Source organism: Lithobates pipiens, unplaced genomic scaffold (genome assembly GCF_037356315.1).
Source record: "Lithobates pipiens isolate NorthernLeopardFrog02 unplaced genomic scaffold, aLitPip1_a1.2 Scaffold_23, whole genome shotgun sequence".
Classification (NCBI taxonomy): domain Eukaryota; kingdom Metazoa; phylum Chordata; class Amphibia; order Anura; family Ranidae; genus Lithobates; species Lithobates pipiens.
In genome coordinates this window covers 293438252-293462198 of record NW_027507785.1, presented here as the reverse complement: position 1 = coordinate 293462198, position 23947 = coordinate 293438252, and the positions used below count along the sequence as shown (strand labels likewise).

The 23947-nt window shown below is 45.3% G+C and overlaps 1 protein-coding gene across 2 annotated transcripts in view; it reads right to left on the bottom strand.

The window, feature by feature from the left end:
• The window catches only part of TTLL7 (tubulin tyrosine ligase like 7), a 329157-nt gene that overhangs the window by 172711 nt on the left and 132499 nt on the right, over positions 1 to 23947 (bottom strand). For both annotated transcript variants that reach the window (XM_077450362.1, XM_077450361.1), the window contains exons 12-13: positions 20311 to 20384; positions 3193 to 3328 (exon numbers count right to left, since the gene is read on the bottom strand). In XM_077450362.1, the coding sequence (XP_077306488.1) occupies positions 3193 to 3328; positions 20311 to 20384 (210 nt within the window). The remainder of the gene's footprint in view (positions 1 to 3192; positions 3329 to 20310; positions 20385 to 23947) is intronic.

Sequence of the window (23947 nt, the reverse complement as noted above, 5' to 3'; positions counted from 1 at the left end):
CACACAGTGCAGCTCTGCTCCGCCCCCTGTTCACGACTCACAGGCTTTAACTGACAGCAGCAAGAGCTAATGGCTCTTAGCCCTTGTAACACACGGTCGGAAATTCTAACCACAAAATCGGTCTGATTTTTTCTGACGGATTTTGTCCAAAACTGGTGTTACATACACATGGTCGGACAAAGCTGTCGGAAAATCCGATCGTTTGTAACGTGATGACGTTCGTTCGTTACAACGGGACTACGTTCAGGCTAGTAGCCAATAGCTTTGGTCTTGTAATTTGATCTGAGCATGTGTGGCACTTTGTCCGATCGGAATACTCTACAAACGATCGGACGAAGTCCAAATGGATCGTGTTGTCGGCAAATTTTATATCCAGCTCTCAAACTTTGTTGGTCAGACATTCCGACGGAAAAAGTCTGATGGAGCCCACACACGGTCGGATTATCCGACAACACGGTCTCTGCATTAAGATAAAAAGTCGTCTGTGTCCCCCTCAGCCTCCCTAATACTTACCTGAGGTCCATCTAACTCCAGTGATGAACTTCAAAGCTGAACACCAGGCACAAAAAAAAATGTATATAAATATATTCATCAATGGCTACAAAGGATATAAATCTTCTTTCTGTGCACCAAATGCCATACAAACCCAAATGTTAGCTTGTAAAAAAGCAGTGACATCATCACACTCGTAGTATAACGAAGCAGGTTGCTTAACCACTTCCCGACCAGCGCACGACGATGTACGTCGACAGAATGGCACGGGCAGGCATATTGGCGTACAGGTGCGTCCAATATTCGATGCCGCCCTGCCATCGGGAGCGCGCCGCTGGCGGCGCGCTCCCGCTCTGGTCGGGGCCCCCGTGAGTCCAGTCGCGGGACCCGCGGACTCGATCGCCGCGGGCATCCCCGCGATCGTCTCACGGAGCGGCCGAATAGAGCAAATGCTGTGTAAACAAACATTTGTCTATTCTGCCTAGCAACTAGTGACGCTGATCTCTGCTCCATGTGATTGGAGCAGAGATCAGTGTACACTAAATGAAAGCCCAACCCCCCCACAGTTAGTAACACTCCCCTAGGAACACTTAACCCCTACACTGCCACCCACTGGTTAACCCTTTCACTGCCAGTGTCATTTACACAGGAATCACTGCATTTATATAGCAGTGATTACTGTATAAATGACAATGGTCCCAAAAATGTGTCAAAAATGTCCGATGGGTCCCCCACAATGTCGCAGTCACAATAAAAATCGCTGATCGCCGCCATTACTAGTAAAAAAAAAAAAATAATAAAAAATTATTAATAAAAATGCTATAAAACTATCCCTATTTTGTAAACGCTATAACTTTTGCGCAAACCAATCAATAATTGCTTATTGCGATTTTTTTTACCAAAAATATATAGAAGAATACGTATCGGCCTAAACTGAGGGAAAAAAATGTTTTTTTATATATTTTTGGGGGATATTTATTATAACAAAAAGTAAAAAATAATGCGTTTTTTTCAAAATTGTCGCTCTATTTTTGTTTATAGCGCAAAAAATAAAAACCGCAGGGGTGATCAAATACCACCAAAAGAAAGCTCTATTTGTGGGGAAAAAAGGACGTCAATTTTGTTTGGGAGCCACGTCGCACGACCGCGCAATTGTCAGTTAAAGCGATGCAGTGCCGAATCGCAAAAAGTGGTCTGGTCTTTGACCAGCAAATTGGTCCGGTCTGAAAGTGGTTAAAACTTAGGTCCAAGCACAAAAATGCCTCATTCAATTACAAAGTACTCCTTAATAGCCACAAAGGATATACAGGAAATTCCCGTTGTGTTCATCAAATACCTTTGCAAACCCAGTTATCACCTTGTAAAGTAGTAGTGAAATCATCACAGTGCTATACATTGTCTGTGCAGAGAGCAGAGATGTGGGAATAAAATACAAACTAATTACCTCTTTGATCACTGGGCAATCCTTTATACTCATTTCTTCTCCCTTACATTAGAGTCCCTCTTTACATCATGGTTTCTCCATATATCAGGGTTCCTCATCAGAGACCCTCTGAAACCAGAGTCTCTCCTTACATCAGGATCCCCATCAGAGCCCCCCCTTACTGAAGAATCCCCATCAAAGTCGCCCTTACATCATGGTCTCTCCCTACATCAGGGTCCCTCTGTCAGAGTCCTGCCTTACATCAGGGTGCCCATCAGACCTCCTCCCTACATCAGGATGCCCATCACAGTCCCCCCTTACATCAGGGTACCCATCAGCATCCACCTTACATCAAGGTCACCATCAGCATACCCCTTAGATCAGAATCCCCATCTGACCCCCCCCTGACATCAGGCACCCCATCAGATTCCTCACTTACATCAGGAATCCTATCAGAGTCCCCCCTTACAACAGGTCCCTAGCAGATTCCCCCCTTACATCAGCATTGCCATCAAAGCCCCCCGGCTGTAGCGGCAGGACGGGAGGTGGAGCAGGTATGGGCAAAGGATGTTCCATTCTCCTGTGAATGTCAGGGCAAGCACATCATTGGTTGCTGAGATGTCATAGGTCCTAGCAACCAATGATGGGGATGATGACTGAGCAGCGGGGGTGGGGGAAAACCTGAATTTGGAGACTGCAGGCCTGGGAGGCTGTTGACTGTAAGTGGGGAAAAGTGGAGACAATAGGCAGCCTCTGTTGACCCCAATTCTTAATCTATTGTGCACAATGAGAATATGCCACTGACCTTTTGGGCCTGGTTAGGCTCGCAGACCATAGTTTTGTGACCCCTGTTCAAGCAGGAAAACCTGATGCCCCTTTAGGTAGGTGGGCATAATACTGTTCCTGACCAGGGCGATCTGGGGGTTAAGTGGCCTCCAGCAGAGAAGTCACAGAACTGTAACTAGTTTTTCTCTTTCTGGCTTTATTATCAGGAATGAAGTTCTATGAACCTCCCGTTGACGTTGGTGAACGTGACACTAATCCTCTCCATGCTGCACTGCAGACTCCCTCTCCTCCCACCCCGATTATCTTATTTACTTATTCAACTTCCCCGGAGGACACATCCATGCCACCAGACCACTTGAATTAATTGAATAACGGTTTAATTGTCTCGGTTGCAGGATGCGAGGTGTGACTAGTCTAAGCCCCGCAGAGGACACAACACACGGAGGACTATAATACGCTCCAGCCTGTCAACTCTTCCACACTGGATGCACCTTCATCCTTTTCAGCGGATTATTCATCTCACGCTGCAGCGAGGCGGCCCTGCCAGCAAGGAATGTCTGGAAGGCTGTGCTCAGAAGACCCTCGTACTTTTCTAACAGCAGTTTATCCTCCGGTGGGTAGATACGCCTGAGAGAAAAGGGTAAACAAAAAAAAAGACACAAATACCAGCCCATGAATAAACTTGCCATTGTCTTTGATAAAGATAACAGTCAGAATAGCATTAAAATCAAAGTGAGGAGCAGCAGAGACATGAACAATCTTCTATGCAATGGGTACAGATGTACCGTCACAGACACGCAGGGGAGATATATTTTATTTAGTTTTTTCCTAACACAAAGTAAGAGATCCTGAGAAATTTAAAGGGAAACTGTCAGGGTTGAAATATCAGAGCTCCTGGGTTCTTATCCTTATCCTGGACTGGAGAAAGAAAAAAATCCAGGAGCAAAACCAGAGATCGTTATGGTCTGTACGTTATAGGTTGTTTACATGCACAAGATGTGATGGCCAGAAGGGGCCCTAGGTATAGAGGCAAGCAAAATATGGTACAGGTGCGTGATCTACTCAAATCAGGAGGAGCAAAACCTTAGGGTCGGTTCAAACTAGGACAACTTGTCAGGCAGCTAAGTCGCCTAACAAGTAGCGTCCCGTTCTGTACAATGGAACCGTTCTAATCGGAGTGACACAAGTCGCTCCCACTTAGAAAAAGGTTCCTGTACGACTTTGGAGGCGACTTGCATTGACTTCTATACAGAAGTCGTTTTGCAAGTCGCCACAGCGGTCGCGTCCAGGTCGCCTGAGGCAGACGTGCTGTAAGTTGTGCTGCCTCAGTGTGAACCGGACCTTATTCAGAAAAGGATGGAAGAATGGTTCTTATTTAAATGTGCTTCATTTGATTGATGTAATCATAGCCAACACATTTGGGAAATCCTCTCCAGCAACAATATGAACAAAAATTACACATAAAAAACAGCAGAACCAAATATAAACAGATGACACAGTAGAAAATAAAAGTGACTCTGTTGCCTAACTAAAAAAATTGGAAGCATTGCCCTGCTCTAAAAGACAATAAACACTTACTTTTTTTTTTGCCGCTTTTTGGTCGCTAGCGGCGTGGTTTTAAAAACTCCCTCTTTGCAGGCACTTTGGAATTGCTGCCCATTCATTGTAATGAGCAGGGCATTTTGGGAGCGCTAAATACAGCGCTCCCAACCCACCCCAAAGATGCTGCTTGCAGGACTTTTTGAAACCTTCCGCAAGCGCACCGCCCCAATCTAAAAAGACACACTGCAATGATTGGGAGTCGGTTTTCAGGTGCTTAGCAGAGGCTATTTCTAGCGCTAAAACGCCTGAAGACCACCCCAGTGTGAAAGGGGTCTTATAAGGCAGCATGGCCTCTGACACTACATGAGAAAGTAAGAGGACCATTTTTATCCATTTGATATTTTCTTCATAATCTGTAAAAATCTAAAACAAAAACAGTTATACAGCTATGCCATCTTCAATAACCATCCAATGCTATTTTTAATAAACAGACAACTTGCTGATATGGCTGCCTCTGCCTACATACCCAACCCTACCCATGAGGGGGCAAAGCCAATAAATCCATAATTGTTTGCAAGTATGGTAGAGATAATAATGATTCTTTGCACGCTGGCGATTTCTCATAGCCTACAATGGTTTCAACACGTACTACAAAACAGAGGGAGCCGCTTTGACCTGTCCTCCGTTAAGTGAAGTTATATTTTACTATTTACAACTGCTTTCCTTTAACATACTGACAGCAAAAAAATTGGCCGCTGTTTTTAAAATGATTTACCCTCTCTTGCAGAAAAGCCTTCTGGCAAGTTGAAGCAGTGTTGTAAGATGAAAAAAAAAAAAAGATGAATATTTGCCGAGAACTTGTAAGGTATATGAAAGTTTTGCCATTTTCCAAGTTTTACTCTATTTTAAAATATATGTCCTTGATAAGGTTCAATCAAGAAAGATGAGAAGCATGGGAACATTAAGAAGGAATTACTAGCTAGCAGTTCATCTGGAATCCTCAGACTTGATGGAAAGTGAACAAGGTGGGGGCTCACGTACCAAACTCATTTCCAACAAAATCTAAGAGAAGAAATACAAAGACAAGATGGTTGCCGTGTCGCTATTAATGAACGGTGCGAGCAAGACTAATGACGTAAAGATACATAGCCTCCGGCGGTCTATTAACAGTCTTTTAAAAAAGGAGATGGGAAGTTATTTGCTTCTAGGTGGCTAATTACGAAAAGCTTCAACTCAAAATCTCAATCATGCTTTATGTTCTGTTACGTTCCTCACTGGTGGTCGGCCCAGTCTAGTGTGCTATATAGGTTTGATTCCCAAACAGGAAAAAAGGGCCAAGTATGTATTACAGGGAAAGCTCCATCTGTGAACAGGCAGACGTTCATGAAAAATATAAAACCTAGCCAACATTTGAAGGAGGATCAAAGCTAAAATGAGAAATACCTTCGCAGAGCTAAATTAAAGATGTCCTGTACTCCTGTTACTAATACAGAAGGTTTCTTGCCTCCTTCAACTCTAATATAAAACACAAAGAAGTCTATTTATAATAATTTGTTGGATAAATGTCAAACACATTGTTGCATGCCGCACAATTTTTGGCTTTAATTTCACTAATAGAGTAATCTTTCTGATGGTTAGCTTCACCTAGTGGCCATATTTTCTGGTTGAGTTTTCAGTAAACTATACCTAATTTTGGCTACAAAATGGAGCCGACGATCACAGGGATTAATCAATTAGAGAAATTATGGTCTAAATTCCTACGGTAATGTGTTTGACATTTGTCCAACAAATGTTTTATTAATAGACCCCGAAGAGTTACTTCAGATGTAACTCCCATCCTACTGGTGTTTTCAGAGCTTGGATGACTGATGTCCGACCACAAAAAAATATAAAGGCTCCCACACAAAATCATTGCATTTTAGATAATACCAGATTTTATCAAACAGGAGGTGTTACAGGCAAACTAGAAACATTTTAGGTTGCCTGCTGCCGCTAGGTGATCCAGACTGCATGCCCCCTTGGCATCCCGCTGACTCTACAGCCTTGCCTGGCTGCAAACCCCAAATGTACAGAAAATTAAATGTGTTCACACACCAATTTCCAGGGGTTGGAGATTCTGACTTAAAATGTCAAGATGAACTAACAATAGCAGTCCTGGGACATCTTATTGACGCATCTTCCTACTTCAAAATTAAACTTACCTGATCAATAGCTTGTTATGGCCCTTGTATCGTCTTAAAAAAAAAACTTGAATTATACAAAATAAAACTTACCATTCTTTTGAGATGCTGTGTGGAACAACTTCTCAAGTAACCGAAATGTTATATGGTCAAGTCAACTGTCTTTCAGCTTGTCAGAACATAGATATGAAACCAAACTCATCTACAACCTAATCCATTCACATTGACCGCTTTTTTTTTTAATCTGCGGTGGTGCAAAAACTGAAAAACCATTAAGTGAAACAAAAAGTGCATGTGAAACACACACTAAAATGTGCACTTTAGGGTTTGCTTTAGTCCACTCCCTAAAGTGGTAGGACCTCTCCCTGATCCCCCAGAACGCAAGACTGACAGGGACTTAGGGTTTCAATGGTCTGCCTAGCCAGAAGGCCTGGTAGACCCCGTTCTTCTAGGTCAGCTGAAGCCGACCATCAAATACTGGGTTGAGGGGCTCTCTTGAAGAGAGAGCCCCTCGCCCCTCATCCTGATGGAAGGAACCAGAAGACCACACATCTTCCCCTTAGACGTCAGGGCAAGCCCAATGACTCACATCCTTCATCTTAGTGAGAAAAAAAAACATACACAAAAGTGAAAGTCAAAAACAGTGGAGAAAAATAAATTAAAATAAATAAGTGGCCGTACGTGTGCACTGGGCAGGCGCTGAGGCCTGGAAAACAAAAATTGCCCAAAAGGCCTAGCCCTAAAAGGTGCAGTGCAGAAAAAGTTTCAGTGAATGTGAGCACTATGTCAGTTCACACTGTGGGATCTTACACCCAAGTGCTACTAAGAGCCCCCCCAGGGGACCACTCCCAGGTGGCACACACACCGTGGACTCTTCACCTTTCCCCATGGCCAGAGAGGATAGATCCACTCAAATCAGGAGGAACTGGGCCCAACCAGTTTTCCAGGAGGAACTACTCCCATGCCCTGACAGCCTGCCCTGGTTTATGTTCCAGTCAGTTCTAGCCTTCCGAACCCCCATCGCCCCAGCAGGGGTACATAGCCAGCCACTCCAGCTTCCAGTCAAGCCAAAATGACAGCACAACGCCCCTACTAGAGACTGATAAGAACAGGTACTACACTTGATCTTAACTAAAAGTCAGTGAAGCAGAGAAGGATGTACAGTATCTCACAAAAGTGAGTACACCCCCTACATTTTTGAAAATATTTTATTATTTTTTTTCATATGACAACACTGAAGAAATTACACTTTGCTACAATGTAAAGTAGTGAGTATGCAGCTTGTATAACAGTGTAAATTTGTTGTCCCCTCAAAATAAATCAACACACAGCCATTAATGTTTAAACCACTGGCAACAAAAGTGAGTACACCCCTAAGTGAAAATGTCCAAATTGGGCCCAATTAGCCATTTTTCCACCCCCGATGTCAGGTGACTCGTTAGTCTTACAAGGTCTCAGGTGTGAATGGGGAGCAGGTGTGTTAAATTTGGTGTTATCACTCTCACTCTCCCATACTGGTCACTGGAAGTTCAACATGGCACCTCATGGCAAATAATTCTCTAAGGATATGAAAAAAATAATTGTTGCTCTACATAAAGATGGCCTAGGCTATAAGAAGATTGTCTTTGGGAAATAGACGTATGAGTGCTGCCTGCATTGCTGCAGAAGTTGAAGGGGTGGGGGTTCAGCCTGTCAGTGCTCAGACCATACGCTGCACACTGCATCAAATTGGTCTGCATGGCTGTTGTCCCAGAAGGAAGCCTCTTCTAAAGATGATGCACAAGAAAACCCACCAACAGTTTGCTGAAGATAAGCAGACTAAGGACATGGATTACTGGAACCATGTCCTGTTGTCTGGTGAGACCAAGATAAACTTATTTGGTTCAGATGGTGTCAAGCGTGTGTGGCGGCAACCAGGTGAGTACAAAGACAAGTGTGTCTTGCCTACAGTCAAGCATGGTGGTGGGAGTGTCATGATTTGGGGCTGCATGAGTGCTGCCGACACTGGGGATCTACAGTTCATTGAGGGAACCATGAATGTCAACATGTACTGTGACATACTGAAGCAGAGCATGATCCCCTCCCTTTGGAGACTGGGCCACAGGGCAGTATTCCAACATGATAATGACCACAAACACACCTCCAAGACAACCACTGCCTTGCTAAAGAAGCTGAGGGTAAAGGTGATGACTGGCCAAGCATGTCTCCAGACCTAAACCCTATTGATCATCTGTGGGGCATCCTCAAACGGAAGGTGGAGGTCTCTAACTTCCACCAGCTCCGTGATGTCGTCACAGAGGAGTGGAAGAGGACTCCGGTGGCAACCTGTGAAGCTCTGGTGAACTCCATGCCCAAGAGGGTTAAGGCAGTGCTGGAAAATAATGGTGGCGACACAAAATATTGACATTTTAGGTCCAATTTGGACATTTTCACTTATGCGATGTACTCACTTTTGTTGCCAGCGGTTTAGACATTAATGGCTGTGTGTTGAGTTATTTTGAGTGGATAGAAAATGTACACTGTTATACAAGCTGTACACTCACTACTTTACATTGTATAAAAGTGTCATTTCTTCAGTGTTGTCACATGAAAAGATGTGAGGTGTGTACTCACTCTTGTGAGATACTGTATGTAGGTATGGGAGACTTGGGTTAAAGCCCCATATCATACAGTGATTCAATATTGAAGGCTGCCATGACATGACCTACATAAGAAGAAAATAAATACAATCTTGTTCTCAATCCATAAACAGTACTGTTCATGGGTCAGTGTTCTGTTTCAGAAAAGTCTGTCTGCAGAATGATTTAAAAAATCCACCATATACTTCGTATGCTGAGATGCTGGCTCAGAGATACAAGTCCTAGTGCCTGCACAGTTCTTCAATATGTTCACAAAAGTCTGACACAGATCAGCTCCTGTTGCAGCCTCTCATCTTCCACACAAACAAAAGATTTCCCAGCACACTTACCGGGCAGCCTGCAGAACAACCAAATTGGTCCAGTCGAACAGTTTACGTTAAAAACAGAGGGATTTGTTTGCAATTATATGCGTAAGCCACAGTGCCCACGCCAAGTTACCTCTGTATTTTCTGTGATCCTTACTCTAGAATGGAGGCTCTGGAGATTTAGGGTAATGACAACAGTACATACAGAGGTCTCTTGGCATGGGCACTGTGGCTTATGCATATATTTGCAAATGTGTGCAAACAAAACCCTCTGTTTTTAACTTAAAGTGGTTGTATAGTCTTTTTCAGAAGTTTAACCTACAGGTAAGCCTATAATAAGGTTTACCTGTAGGTAAAAAAAAAAATATCTCTTAAACCTATATGGTTTAGGAGATATTCCCTTCGCAATGCGCCGCTGACTGCAGCGGCGCATGCGCACATGGGCTTCTCTGCTGAAAGTCCGGCAGACGTCGGACCCTGCCGGAAAGAGATCTCCTGCGCGCATGTGTGGGAGTGATGATATCGCGGCTCCGTTCACTCATAGCGCCAGAGCCGCGATACCCAGAAGACACGCGAGAGAACATGTCAGCTCCCTCTGCGTGGTTCGGGCGAGATGTCGGGGCCTCGTTCTAAGGTAAGTATTTTATAATGAGCTAGTATGTGGTGCATACTAGCTCATTATGACTTTTCCCTTGCAGGTCAGAAAAAAAAAATCAGCAGGTTTACTACCGCTTTAAACTGTTAGACAGGGCCAATTTGGTTGTTTTGCAGGCTGGTTGGTAAGTGTGCTGGGAACTTTTTTGTTTGTTTGTGATGTGTGTTGCCCTTCCATGTGCCCCTTTTTGCAAAGGCTTCTTCCTGCCTGCAGCAGACCCATGACATCATCTCTGCCTAGGTAATGGCACTGGACTGGGTCTCAAGAATGGCTTTTTGATGATAAAATATGTAGAGTTTTGGAAAAAATGGCATTGGGGTTGATTTACTAAAGGCAAATAGACTGCACATTGAAAAATGCAGTTGCGTTAGATCTTAGTAAATGAGTAGAAGCTTCAACATGCAAAGAATACCCAAACACCTGCAAGGAAAATAAGAAAAACTGCATTATTGCTTGCACATGATTGGATGATGGAAGTCAGCAGAGCTTCTGTTCATTTACTAAACCCTGAAGCAACTGCTCTTGCAGAGTGCAACTACAAATTGCAAAGTGCACAGTCGATTTCCCTTTAGTAAATCAACCCCATTGTGACATATCTCATAACTTTGGTCTGTAACCCAACAAGGTCATCCCTACCCTTCTGTAAAACCAGCAGTCCATATGACTGCCCCACTGCAGTTGATGTCTATAAAAACCAAGGGTGGCAGTTTACATATTTCACGCCCGGTGCAGCACATACAGGACAATTCATTAAACAATGTAGATGTTTTTAACAGAAAAACCACCATTTCAAGCCAGGAGCTTACAGAAGACTTTATACCAAGACTATATATCAAAAAAGACGAGAGAAAGAGAAATGACCCTTGGCCGTGCCACAAAGGAAGGGAACATTTTAATTCTATTTAGTTGAAAATAGATATAAATATGTCAGGATTTCTAAAGACTGGCTGTGACAAATATCCCATTTCCAGGCATTTGCGCTGTCTGGACAGGCGTGTACCCTGACAACTCCTCTAATCACTTCTTTCTCCATAAAGAACACACTTGGATTCAATTAATGCTTCTAATTCCTGGGATTCCGCCAAGAGAAGGTTGAGACTGTCTCGCACCCAGCTCTGCGCCAAGCTTCCCCCTCTCCAGCCTAATGATCTTCATGCTTCTCTTGCTATTTATTTCATGGTATTTATTTGACGTTTAGAAGAGATTCTAAGGCTTCTTTTTTCCATTTTGTATTTAACTTCTGTCATCTAGCTTTGGTTCAGTTCAATGTGTAAAAATATATCACAAGTGAGAGCCTGGAGCAGGGGACTCTAAACTCCGGCCCTCTACAAGATTTTATCCAGCCTGCAGAAGGAGAAGTATAGTCAAAGCTTTTTTCCTACTTCTCCTATGGATCATAGGAGTGCTCTTCATTCTGCACCTCTGTTTTCAGCCAACAGCTGGCTAAAACACGCTGTTAGCTGACGTCACTCAGCTGGCCCAGGCTCTGGAAAAATCCAGAGGGGTTGAGAGCTTGAGTGAGCCCCTCCCACCTCCTCCTCAACCTGGTCCTCCAGTGAGCACTGGAGGGTCACAGCAGAGAGCCATTGGCTAACAGTCATGGCTCTCTGCTCAGTAAAGGCTGAGAACTGAGCGATCGGCAGTCTTTGATCGCTCAGTTTTCAGTCTTATGCCGCGTACACACGAGCGGACTGTATGGCGTACTTAGTCCGTCATACAATCTGACAGACAGTCCGTCATACTTTCGACTGAACGGACTTGACCACACACGGATACCCAAACAGTCCGTCGAAAGCTTGCGCGATGACGTGTACAGCACGTACGACGGGACTAGAAATAGGAAGTCCAATACACAGCAAAGCACCCTTCCGCCGTGTAAATCCTTTCTGGGCATGCGCCATTCTTAGTCCGTCGAACTAGCCTACTGACGAGCGGATTGTCCGCTGAAACCAAAGTACGACGGACAGAATTTCGAAAAATCCGAAATACTTAGTACGCCAGACTGCACGCTGAAAAAGTCCGCTGAAGCCCACACACGAGCGGACTGTCCGCTGAAATGTGTTTCGACGGACTAAGTACGCCATACAGTCCGCCCGTGTGTACGCGGCATTAGAAGCAGCGGGGACAGATGCTGCATCCATCTAGGTGAGTAAATGTACTATATATGAGAGAAAGAGAAACGAATTAAAGGAGAAGTAGGGCCAAAGCTTTTTTGGCCCTACTTCTCCTATGGATCACAGGGGTGCACTTCATTCTATACTCCTGTAAACCATTTTCTGCACTTCTTTCTGGAAAGATCTTGAGCTGCTGAGAGCTTGAGTTAGCTACCTCCCCTTGCCTTTTCCTCAGCCCGGCCCTTCAGTGTAGTGAAGACTGAGAACTGAGCGATCAGCGGTCTTTGATTGCTCAGTTCTCAGTCTTAGAAGCAGTGGGGGACAAATGCAGCATCAGACCGATGCTACATCCACCTAGGTGAGTACTTCTCTTTTGATCGGGTCCCCATTAGAATCCCCCCTTACTTCAGGGTCCCCATTAGATTCCCTATTGCATCATAGTCCCCATCAGAATTGCCTTTAATGGGGACTCTGATGTAAGGGGGATTTTGATGGGTACGCTGATGTAAAGGCGACTCTGATGGGGACTATGATGTAATAGGGAATCTAATGGGGACCTTGAAGTAAGGGCTAACCCTGCTGGGGACCCTGATTAAGGGGGACTATAATAAAGACTCTGATGTAAGAAGAGACTCTGATGGGGACCCTGACGTAAGGGTGAACTGTAATGTAAGGGGGCTCTGATGGGGACCCTGATGTAAGGGGGGGCTGTAATGTAAGGGGGACTCTGATGGGGACCCTGAAGTAAGGGGTAACCCTGCTGGGACCCTGATGTAAGGGGAGACTGTAATGTAAGGGGGGCTCTGATTGGGACCCTGAAGTAATGGGTATCCCTACTGGGGACCCTGATTAAAGGGGGACTATAATAAGGACTCTGATGTAAGAAGAGGCTCTGATGGGGACTCTGAAATAAGGGTGGACTGTAATGTAAGAGGGGCTCTGATGGGGACCCTGACGTAAGGGGGGACTGTAATGTAAGGGGGGCTCTGATAGGGACCCTGAAGTAAGGGGTAACCCTGCTGGGGTCCCTGACGTAAGGGGGGACTGTAATGTAAGGGGGCTCTGATGGGGACCCCGAAGTAATGGGTATCCCTGCTGGGGACCCTGATTAAGGGGGGCTATAATAAGGACTCTGATGTAAGAAGAGACTCTGATGGGGACCCTGACGTAAGAGTGGACTGTAATATAAGGAGGGCTCTGATGGGGACCCTGAAGTAAGGGGTAACCCTGCTGGGGACCCTGATTAAGGGGGACTATAATAAGGACTCTGATGTAAGAAGAGACTCTGATGGGGACCCTGACGTAAGAGTGGACTGTAATATAAGGAGGGCTCTGATGGGGACCCTGAAGTAAGGGGTAACCCTGCTGGGGACCCTGATTAAGGGGGACTATAATAAGGACTCTGATGTAAGAAGAGACTCTGATGGGGACCCTGCCGTAAGGGTGGACTGTAATGTAAGGGGGGCTCTGATGGGGACCCTGAATAATTAGAAAATATACATTGTTGCTCTCATACTGAAACGATTGGAGAGCCCTAGCACAGTGAATCAGACTTTTCTTGTGCATGATGTTGCTTGACTGAGATACACCATCACAAGTCTGCAACTAATTATGTTAGCAGCAGTGCCATAGAGAAGAGTGTCCTATTCTGCAGGCTGTGAGGTTGATTTATTAAAACTGGAGAGTGCAAAATCTGATGCGGCTCTGCATAGAAACCAATCAGCTTGCAGGTTTTTTTTTTCAAAGCTTAAATGAACAAGCTGAAGTTAGAAGCCGATTGGCTACCATGCAGAGCTGCACCAGATTTTGCACTCTCCGGTTTTAGTACATCAACCCCAATGCGTAGATTCCCTTTTAGACTTCTGGGTCCCACCCTGATGAAGTATGTGAATTTTTAGTGGTATATGTTTCACAGAACAGGAAACACTGCTATAAAACATCCTCCTGTTTAAAATCATCTGCTGCTTTTTCATATCAAGGTGGAATTTCTGGCAAAGCAACTAAACCAGGACTTGGGCCTTTTACCAAATACCTACTTGTCACCTAATGATTAATAACAAATTTGGAGAAGCGTCTTATTTATGGGTGCCCTTGGCTGTCTTGGTTCATCACTGTCTGCATTGTATACAGCATTATACATTTCATTTAAACAATGTAGCAGTGCAAAGCCAGAATAAAATGGACATTTATCTGTGTATACGAGAAATATGATCGGTTTGATGCTCTTTAATCATTATTATTATTGTTATATTTATATATGGGCCAAGATATTCTTCAGGGCTGGGCAATAAACGGGTAAACATGTAGCTGTTAAAATATACAACATACAGCTGTATGTAGAAAGGCAATAAACAGTTCTTAACCTGAAACATATGGAAGTTCATAGGAGTTCACAGATTTTAAGTGTTGTGTATAATGGTGGACATACATGGGGTAACAATGATCAAAAAGGCAAAATGATTGGATCAGATTCTATGTCTGTCAATTATGAGAACGATCATAAATGCAGACACAATAGTAAAATATAATGTGCGATCGTTATAAGCAAATTGTACAACTTTTAAGGCTGAACTCCGGGCAGAAAAAAAATACAATGAATTCAGATCTGCAGTAGGTAATAAGTCATTGAATGTACTTTTAAATGCAAGCAGATCAGGGCCGTTTTTAAGGCAGGGCAAAAGGGGCAGCTGCCCTGGGCCCTGTCATTGTTGGGGGGCCCAAAGCACCTGTATCATACTTGCCAACTATACCAGTTTAAAGAGGAAGTAAACCCTTCCAAACAACTTGGACCTATAGGTAAGCCTAGATTAAGGCTTACCTGTAGGTCCAAGCAATATCTCCTAAACCTATATGGTTTAGGAGATATTTGCCCGAAAATGGGCACCGCTGTCTACGGCGCATGTGCGCAGGCGCAGTAAATGCGGCAAATCCAAGAATGGATTTGCCAAATTTGTCGACTCCCGTGCGCATGCGCGGGAGTGATGTCATCGCGGCTTCGCCGTATGACAGCGGCGGAGCTGCGAGGCGCGACTCCCGTGCGCATGCGCGGGAGTGACGTCATCGCGGTTGCGCCGCTGTGATTCGTCGGAGCTGCGAGACGCCACAAGCAACATGGATGCGGCGGACTACAGGGGACAGCGGAGACTTCGCTGGCTCCTGTGTCAGGTAAGTGACACATAATGAGCTACTATGCGATGCATAGTAATCCATTATGCTTTACCTTTGCAGGGAAAAAAAGAGGAAGTAAACCCATCAGGGTTTACTTCCTCTTTAAATTCCCTTGTCCCTTGAAGTTTTAGTCCCGTGCTGTGTCCCGATATCTCAGTGTGAAGTGCTGCTACTAATGCTGCCCAGCTCTGCCCTGATGTGTACAGATGACTCACCTGCAGACCCTGTGTTTACATGTAAATAACCGGCATTCCTATGTAAATAGCGGTAGCATTACTAAGTAAATAGCTGTGGCCAGCGGCATTGATATGTAAATAAAGGCGGCATTCATATATATATCATGCTCCCCTGCAGTGAAGAGATGAGGTGCTGTAACCTCTAGCAACCAATCAGTGAGCAGTAATGTGTACTGTAACCTCTAGCAACCAGTCATTAAGCAGTAATGATATGCTGTAAGCGCTGGCAACTAATCGCAATGTCTGCCTGATCTGATACAGTAAACTGATTTTAAGTCTAGCTGCTATTTAATGTATGTCTCAGAGCAGGTGGAGAGTGAAATTGCATGGAGGGGGGCCCCCAAGAAAATTTCAATCAATATTAAAGATGGCCCTGAAGCAGAGTAAGTACAAACTTCTGACTTGGTATCTGCCTCTTCCAGTCCCTGTACAGCAGCACTCAGACTGAGAGAGGCTGGAACCCAATCAGGTCTCCTGCATGCAAATGTATTGACAAGGGGCATACTGCTAGAAGAAAAGAGAAGAATGAGCAAAGGAATGACCTTATCAGCCATCTGCTGCTTGATCACTGTCCAGTGAACTGGTTGGGGGCAAAGAAATGACACCGCTGTATTCCTTAACTGAAAGAGGTGTCATCCACCTGGATGTGTAAATCTCAGGAGTAAATAGAGAGAAATATAAATCCTTGGCAAGTAAAACAGCTCCCATATTCATATTTTATCTGTATTTTTAGCTTTTTGCCTGAAGCTCAGTTTTAAAGTTAGCAGTCATTATTTTAGAAGCTGAAATCATTTAGCCTGTCATTTTATTGCACGGTGACTGTTCATATTAATACCCTATATTGTTAAAAAGTATTGGGACGCCTGCCTTTACACGCACATGGACTTTAATGGCATCCCAGTCTTAGTCTGTAGGGTTCAATATTGAGTTGGCCCACCCTTTGTGGCTATAACAGCTTCAACTTTTCTAGGAAGGCTGTACACAAGGTTTAGGAGTGTGTCTATGGGAATATTTGACCATTCTTCCAGAAGCACATTTGTGAGGTCAGGCACTTATGTTGCACGAGAAAGCCTGGCTCGCAGTCTCCGCTCAAATTCATCCCAAAGGTGTTCTATCGGGTTGAGGTCAGGACTCTGTTCAGGCCAGTCTAGCTCCTCCACCCCAAACTCGCTCATCCATGTGTTTATGGACCTTACTTTGTGCACTGATCCAAATCATTTGGTGAAGGGGGGTTATGGTGTGGGGTTGTTTTTCAGGAGTTGGGCTTGGCCCCTTAGTTCCAGTGAAGGGAATGCTTTAGGTGTCAGCATACCAAGACATTTTGGACAATTCTATGCTCCCAACTTTGTGGGAACAGTTTGGGGATGGCCCCTTCATGTTCCAACATGACTGCGCACCAGTGCACAAAGCAAGGTCCATAAAGACATGGATGAGCGAGTTTAGGGTGGAGGAACTTGACTAGCAGGCACAAAGTCCTGACCTTAAAGCGGAGGTCCACCCTAAAGTGGACCTTCCGCTCATTGGAATTCTCCCCCCCTCCGGCGCCACAATTGGCACCTTTCAGGGGGGAGGGGGGTGCAGGTACCCGTACAGTACAGGTATCTGCACCCACTTCCGGGATAGCTCTCTGCGGAAAGGGGCGTAGATTATGCCCCTTTCCGAAAGTCCCCCGCTGCCTGCTGGGAAACACACAGATCCCAGAGGCAGCGGGTCCATCCTTATTGCGCAGCGCGACTCGCGCATGCGCAGTAGGGAACCGGGAAATGAAGCCGAAAGGCTCCACTTCCTGATTACCACACCCAAGATGGCGGCGGCAGCACCCGAGAGACGATCGAGAGATGAGCTTCGGGTGCCGACATCGCGGGCGCGCTGGGCGGGTAAGTGTCCTTATTTTAAAAGTCAGCAGCTGCAGTATTTGTAGCTGCTGGCTTTTAAAAAAAAAAAAAAAAACAGCGGAACTCCCGTGGACTCCCGCTTTAACCTGATAGAACACCTATTAGTGTGGAGACTGGGAGCCAGGCTTTCTTGTCCAACATCAGTGCCTGACCTCACAAATGCACTTCTGGAAGAATGGTCAAACAATCCCATAGACACACTCCTAAACCTTGTGGACAGCCTTCCCAGAAGCGTTGAAGCTGTTATAGCTGCAAAGGGTGGGCCAACTCAATATTGAACCCTACAGACTAAGACGCCATTAAAGTTCATAAGCGTGTAAAGGCAGGTGTCTCAATACTTTTGACAATATAGTGTATATTGGTTGAAACTGACTATTTTCAAACACTGGTTTTACAATAAATTGGAAAAACATTTCACTTGATATCTCAGATTACTAGTTATTAGTGACCATTTTTGTTCATTGGTGCTCTTTGAAACTCAAAATACTATGAAAATCCAGTCAATTAAGAACACACAATTGGACAGACTAAGGCTCGGTTCACACCTAAACCGTATGTGGATCGCACAGGAACGCTGTTTTCCCTGTTCTCCATATCAGGGACGAAGATTTGCCTGAATTTGGCCCTGAAACTGAGCCAAAGACACCCTTTGTGTAGTGCGCGCCGCAGCCTTCCCGGAGATATGTGAAGCGGCTCCATAGAGAGCTGGTCACATTCTCCTGCTATGCGAATTGGATGCAAGGAAACCTTTCAAGTATAGCAGATATGGTTCCCATATCATGGCCCATAGAATTGGCACGAATTGGATACAACAGAATAGATATACAGTACATACATACTGGCTGCTTTGAGCACTGGAAACCAGGAGTTTGGGGAGGGGTTGTCATGGGTAAAACCACATGGATCAAAATTCAGCCAGTTCAGCAGGGACTGTCTTTTCAATTCATGTATGGGCAGGGAAGTTATATAGAAGTTAATCTACCAAATGATTTCTGTACAACTGTCTTGTCGGGTTTTCCATGCTCGATCAGCGCATATTCTGACTGCATATTCTGGGCTGGTTTAGTTCGTTTAGGTTGGCTCAAATTCTTTCGAATATCAGAAGTACAATTTATTGCATACAGATATCATCTTTCTCGCTAGGTCTTTGCCCACGTACACACGGTCAGAGATTTTGCCAACCAAATCCGTCGGATTTTGCCCGTCGGATTTAGTCCTACGGATTGTGTCCGAAAATGTTGCATACACACGGTCGGGCCAAGTTGGCGAAAAATCCGATCTTTCAGAACGTGATAACGTAATTTCGTTACGATGGGACTACATTCAGGCTAGTAGCCAATAGCTTTGATGTAGGAATTTGATCTGAGCATGCGTGGCACTTGGTCCGATCAAAATGCTCTACACATGATCGGAGTATGTCCGTCCGGCCCAGTTGGTTGGGAAATATTTCCAACATGTTGGAAATTTGGATCGGACGGAGATTCGGATGGAATCAGTCCGATGCATACCACACACAGTCGGATTATCTGATGACGCGGTCCGATAAGACTCATTCCGACAGATTCTCCGACCGTGTGTACAAGGGCTTTGTGCAACTGATCGCTTTTTTTTACAGAGAGGGAATAGACCTTTCACAGTATGTTGGTCACGTAAAGGTTGATAGGATTCTTGTTAGACAGGCTGGGACTAGGAGGGGGCAGGAGGGGTACTGCTTTTAGGCGCAGTGTCTTTCTGTGGGGGGGGGGGGGGGCGCAGTGAGGAGGCAGCCCATAGGCAGCCCATAGAGTACACCCAACAGAGCTGAGAACCCGCTCTCAACCTGTCCATCCTTTACTGACCCGCTCTGCTGCCTGGGGGGGGGGTGAGCTACCTGACAGAAGGAGCCCAAGCAGAGGAGTAGTGATGCCTTCTGTAGTGAGGGTCATTGTCTGCATCAGTGGAAAACTAAGGGGGTGGTCCGCACTGGGTACCGGCACTCTGGGGCTGACAGTCGCCCGACCCAACCTTTTTTATTTTTTGTTGCATCTTGAAACTGTCAGCCAGGCAGAAGTGGTGCTGTAGTGCTAGTGTCATGGAACCCAGCTGAAGGAGGCATTTGTGGGCTACCACACCGAGGAATGTGGAGTGGTGGGGGGGGAGGGGTTAATTTGGCACTGGGCATTGGATGACCCTAACCAGACACTGGTTGGTAGTATTCCAATTCAAATCTAGGTGTACGAGAGCCCCAGAACACAAATATGGAGAGTTTTAGATCTCTGATGTTGTAGCAATCAAGTCAAAAGTCCAGGTGGGGTTAACCAAAGACAGGTAGAACATGCTTAACCATAAATAATGGGTCTGCGTCATATAAAACTGCATGACCCGGGGAAGCATATTACTAGTGATTTTACATCTGGCCTTGACACACATATGGAGAAATTAATTACGGAAACATTTTTATTGGTCACCGAGTTTCTCAGATATTCTTAAAAAGCTCTGTGAGTAATAAGGACTTCGGATGCTAACACATACCTATGATGGCTTCCACACGAACCTGTACGCTGGCTTACCAGGGGAAGTGATGTTCAGATTGGTCGTGTTATCACAAATGTCAGGCGTAGCATAGGTGGCTTAAGATTTTGTGATTCTGAAGCAGCTGGTTTCTGACCACACACGGAGTGCTTTGGACGATAGGGGGATTAGAGAAAGCGATAAGCTTTCCTGAACAGATGGATTTTCTGGGACAGCTTAAGTGTGGTTGGATAGCCCAAATGGACTAAGGAGCGTATTTCACACGACAGGTACAACACAGAATAAATCCTGGAGATCGAACTGAGAGGTGTAAATAGGTAAAAAAAAAAACAGAGAAGAGTGTATTATAAAATGATGCTGATACCTGTAGTTCCCCAGGTGACTGTTTTCATACTCTTCTTTGGATATCTGTTTACGGACCTGAGCAAGTCGTTCTTTCTAGAAAACATAAAAGAAAACATGGAAAGTCAGTGAGCCAATAACACAAGCAGGAAATTATGTTTCTGGGGGGCGTTCTGTATACATTCTGTGTACAGAACACCTCCATGTAGCCATATTGAATTTTCAGAAAATCATAGCACTGCAGATTGAAAAGGAAAGGTATTTTTTAATAATATTCAATTATAATATGACTTGAGTCGCAATTGTACATGCTAAATTAGAGCTGCACGATTAATCGCTACGAAATGAGATCACGATTCTTCCCCCCTAGCAATCTTAATAAAGCATTTTCCTGATTCTATGCAGAGTTCTCTGCTCAAGCTGTCAAAAAAACAGGCAGTCTGCCAAGTTTCCCAACATTGCTCATCTGCTGAGCCAACTATAAACATCGTAACATTTTGTTTGAACTTCGGTCTGTAAATGAGGGAAGTTTAACCACTTAAAGCGGTTGTATACCCGCTGATGTGTTTTGTTTTTTTCCTACCTGCAAAGGAAAAGGCATAATGAGCTAGTATGCACCGCATACTAGCTCATTATGAAATACTTACCTTAGAATGAAGCCCCGACATTTGGTCCGAACCACGCCGAGGGAGCTGACATGTTCCCTCTGTGTTTCTTCCGGGTATCGCGGCTCTGGCTTTCCTGTAGGTAAAAGTCCCAAAAAAGGACTATACAGCCACTTTAAAGACTAAATCATTTTCTGACACTTGTTGATTTCAAGTTAAATTAATTTTTTTTTTTCTAGAAAATCACTTATGCCGCATACACACGATCAAACAAGCGGGTGGAAAAGTCCGGCAAACTCAAGTTCGCCAGACAATCCCCCCGTGTGTAGCCTCCGGCATACTTTTTTGACCCGAAAATACGGCGGACTTAGAAAGTAGTTTTGCACTCCAATCTTCCCGCCGGACTCGCATTTCGGCGGACAATCCGGCCGTGTGTGTGCCAGTCCGCCGTACTTTTGAAATGAGCGGACTTTTCCCGCCCGGAGAAAAGTCCGCTCATTTCGAGCGGGTCTCCAGGTAGGCGGGGTCCGCGAAGGAGACGTCGCTGGCCCCGCCACCTGGTATGGACTTAAAGGGGAACCCCAACGCTGAAAAAAATCGGCGTGGGGGTCCCCCCCAAGTTCACAACAAACCCTTGTCTGAGCACGCTACCCGGCCGGCCAGGAAAGGAGGGGCGAGCGAGCGCCCCCCTCCTGAGCCGTACCAGGCCGCGTGCCCTCAACATGGGGGGGTGCCTTGGGGAAGGGGGGCCGCGCGGCCCACCACAACCCAAAGCACCTTGTCCCCATGTTGATGAGGACAAGGGCCTCTTCCCGACAAACCTGGCCATTGGTTGTCGGGGTCTGCGGGCGAGGGGCTTATCGGAATCCGGGAGCCCCCTTTAATAAGGGGGCCCCCGGATACCGGCCCCCCACCCTATGTGAATGAGTATGGGGTACAATGTACCCCTACCCATTCACCTGTAAAATAAAGTACAAAAAAAACACAACACACAAGATAAAATAGTTTATTGCCCAGCTCCGGGGGTCTTCCGTTTTCGGGGGTCTTCTCGCTGGACTCCTCCGCTATCTTCCTGTAGCTCTTTTACTAGCGGAGGAGTCCGGCTTTCTTCCTCGCCGCCGCCCTCTTCTTCCGACTTCGGGGGTCTTGTCCCCCTCTTCGGTTCTTCTGTCGCCGCTGCCGCCGCCGCCTTCTGTTCTGTTCTTTATTTCTTCTTCTTCAGATGTTGCCTCGTCGAGTCCTCCGCTCACAATGGCTCTGACAGGGCACGCGGCGACTTATATAGGGACATCACTGGATGATGTCCCCGCCTATTATGATGTCACAGTCCCAGCATCCCCATGTTGAGGGCACGCGGCCTGGTACGGCTCAGGAGGGGGGGCGCTCGCTCGCCCCTCCTTTCCTGGCCGGCCGGGTAGCGTGCTCAGACAAGGGTCTGTTGTGGACTTGGGGGGGACCCCCACGCCGTTTTTTTTCGGCATTGGGGTTCCCCTTTAAGTTCATACCAGGTGGCGGGGCCAGCGGCATCTCCTTCGCGGCCCTGCCTACCTGGAGACGCACTCGAAATGAGCGGACTTTCCTCCGCATGTGTGGGTGAGTCCGTTCATTTCAAAAGTAGGGCGGATAGTACGGCGGACTTAGTACGCCGTATTAATCCGCTGAAAAAGTGCCGTGTGTGGGCAAGTAGCTCGTTCGGAAAGTCCGACGGACAGTCTGGCGGGAAGTCCGCCAGACTAAGTCCGTCGGATAGACGGCTACGTGTGTACGCGGCATTAGAATCCCCAAACATATACATATATACATATATATACATATATATATATATATATTTTTTTTTTTTTTTTTTTTTTTTTAGCAGAGACCCTAGAGAATAAAATGGTGGTTGTTGCAATATTTTATGTCACACAGCGGTCTTTCAAATGCAATTTTTTTTGGAAAAAAATACACTTTAATGAATTAAACTAAACAGTAAAGTTAGCCTAATTTTTTTGTATAATGTATAAAGATGATGAATCGAGAGCGAATCTCTTTATTCTAATGCCCTGTACACACGGTCGGACATTCCGACGTCAAAATCCGTCTGATTTTTTCAGACGGATTTTGGGCCAAACTTGTCTTGCATACACACGGCCGCACAAAGTTGTCGGAAAATCGGATCGTTCAGAACGAGGTGACGTACAACACGTACGACGGGCCAATAGCTTTCGTCTCGTAATTTATTCTGAGCATGCGTGGCACTTTGTGCGTCGGAATTGTCTACACACGATCAGAATTAATATGATCGGATTTTGTTGTCAGAAAATTTTAGATCCAGATGTCAAACTTTGTGTGTCGGAAATTCTGACGGAAAAAGTCAGATGGAGCCCACACACGTTCGTAATTTCCGACAACATGATCCGATCACACATTTTCCGTTGGAAAGTCTGACCATGTGTACAGGGCATTAGAAAAAAAATTGTGATTCTTATTTTTCACATAATCGTGCAGCTCTATGCTATATTATTATTGTGTTCCTCTACCCATCTCACTTGTGTTGATGGAGGAATATGTTCATTTTTTTTCTATCAGCCAAAAAAAAAACAATCAGGTGTGCACGTGGGTGAGAGGGACCTGGCCTCTCACCCACATGCCTGTCACATGAGTAATAGTGGCAGGGCCGTCTTTAAGGCAGGGCAAAAGGGGCAGCTGCCCTAGGCCATGTCATTGTTGTGGGGCACAAAGCAGCTGCTTCATATTTGCCAACTATCCTAGTTTAAATTCCCTTGTCCCTTGAAGTTTTGGTCCTCTGCTGTGTCCCGATACCTCAGTGTGAAGTGCTGGTACTAATGTTCAGCTCTGCCCTATTGTTGTGTACAGATGACTCACCTGCAGACCTTGTGTTTACATGTAAATAACCGGCATTCATATGTAAATAGCGGCGGCATTACTAAGTAAATAGTTGCGGCCAGCAGCATTGATATGTAAATAAAGGCAGCAGTGAGGAGATGATGTGCTATAATCTCTAGCAACTAATCAGTGAGCCGTAATCTAGTCTGTAACCTCTAGCAACCAGTC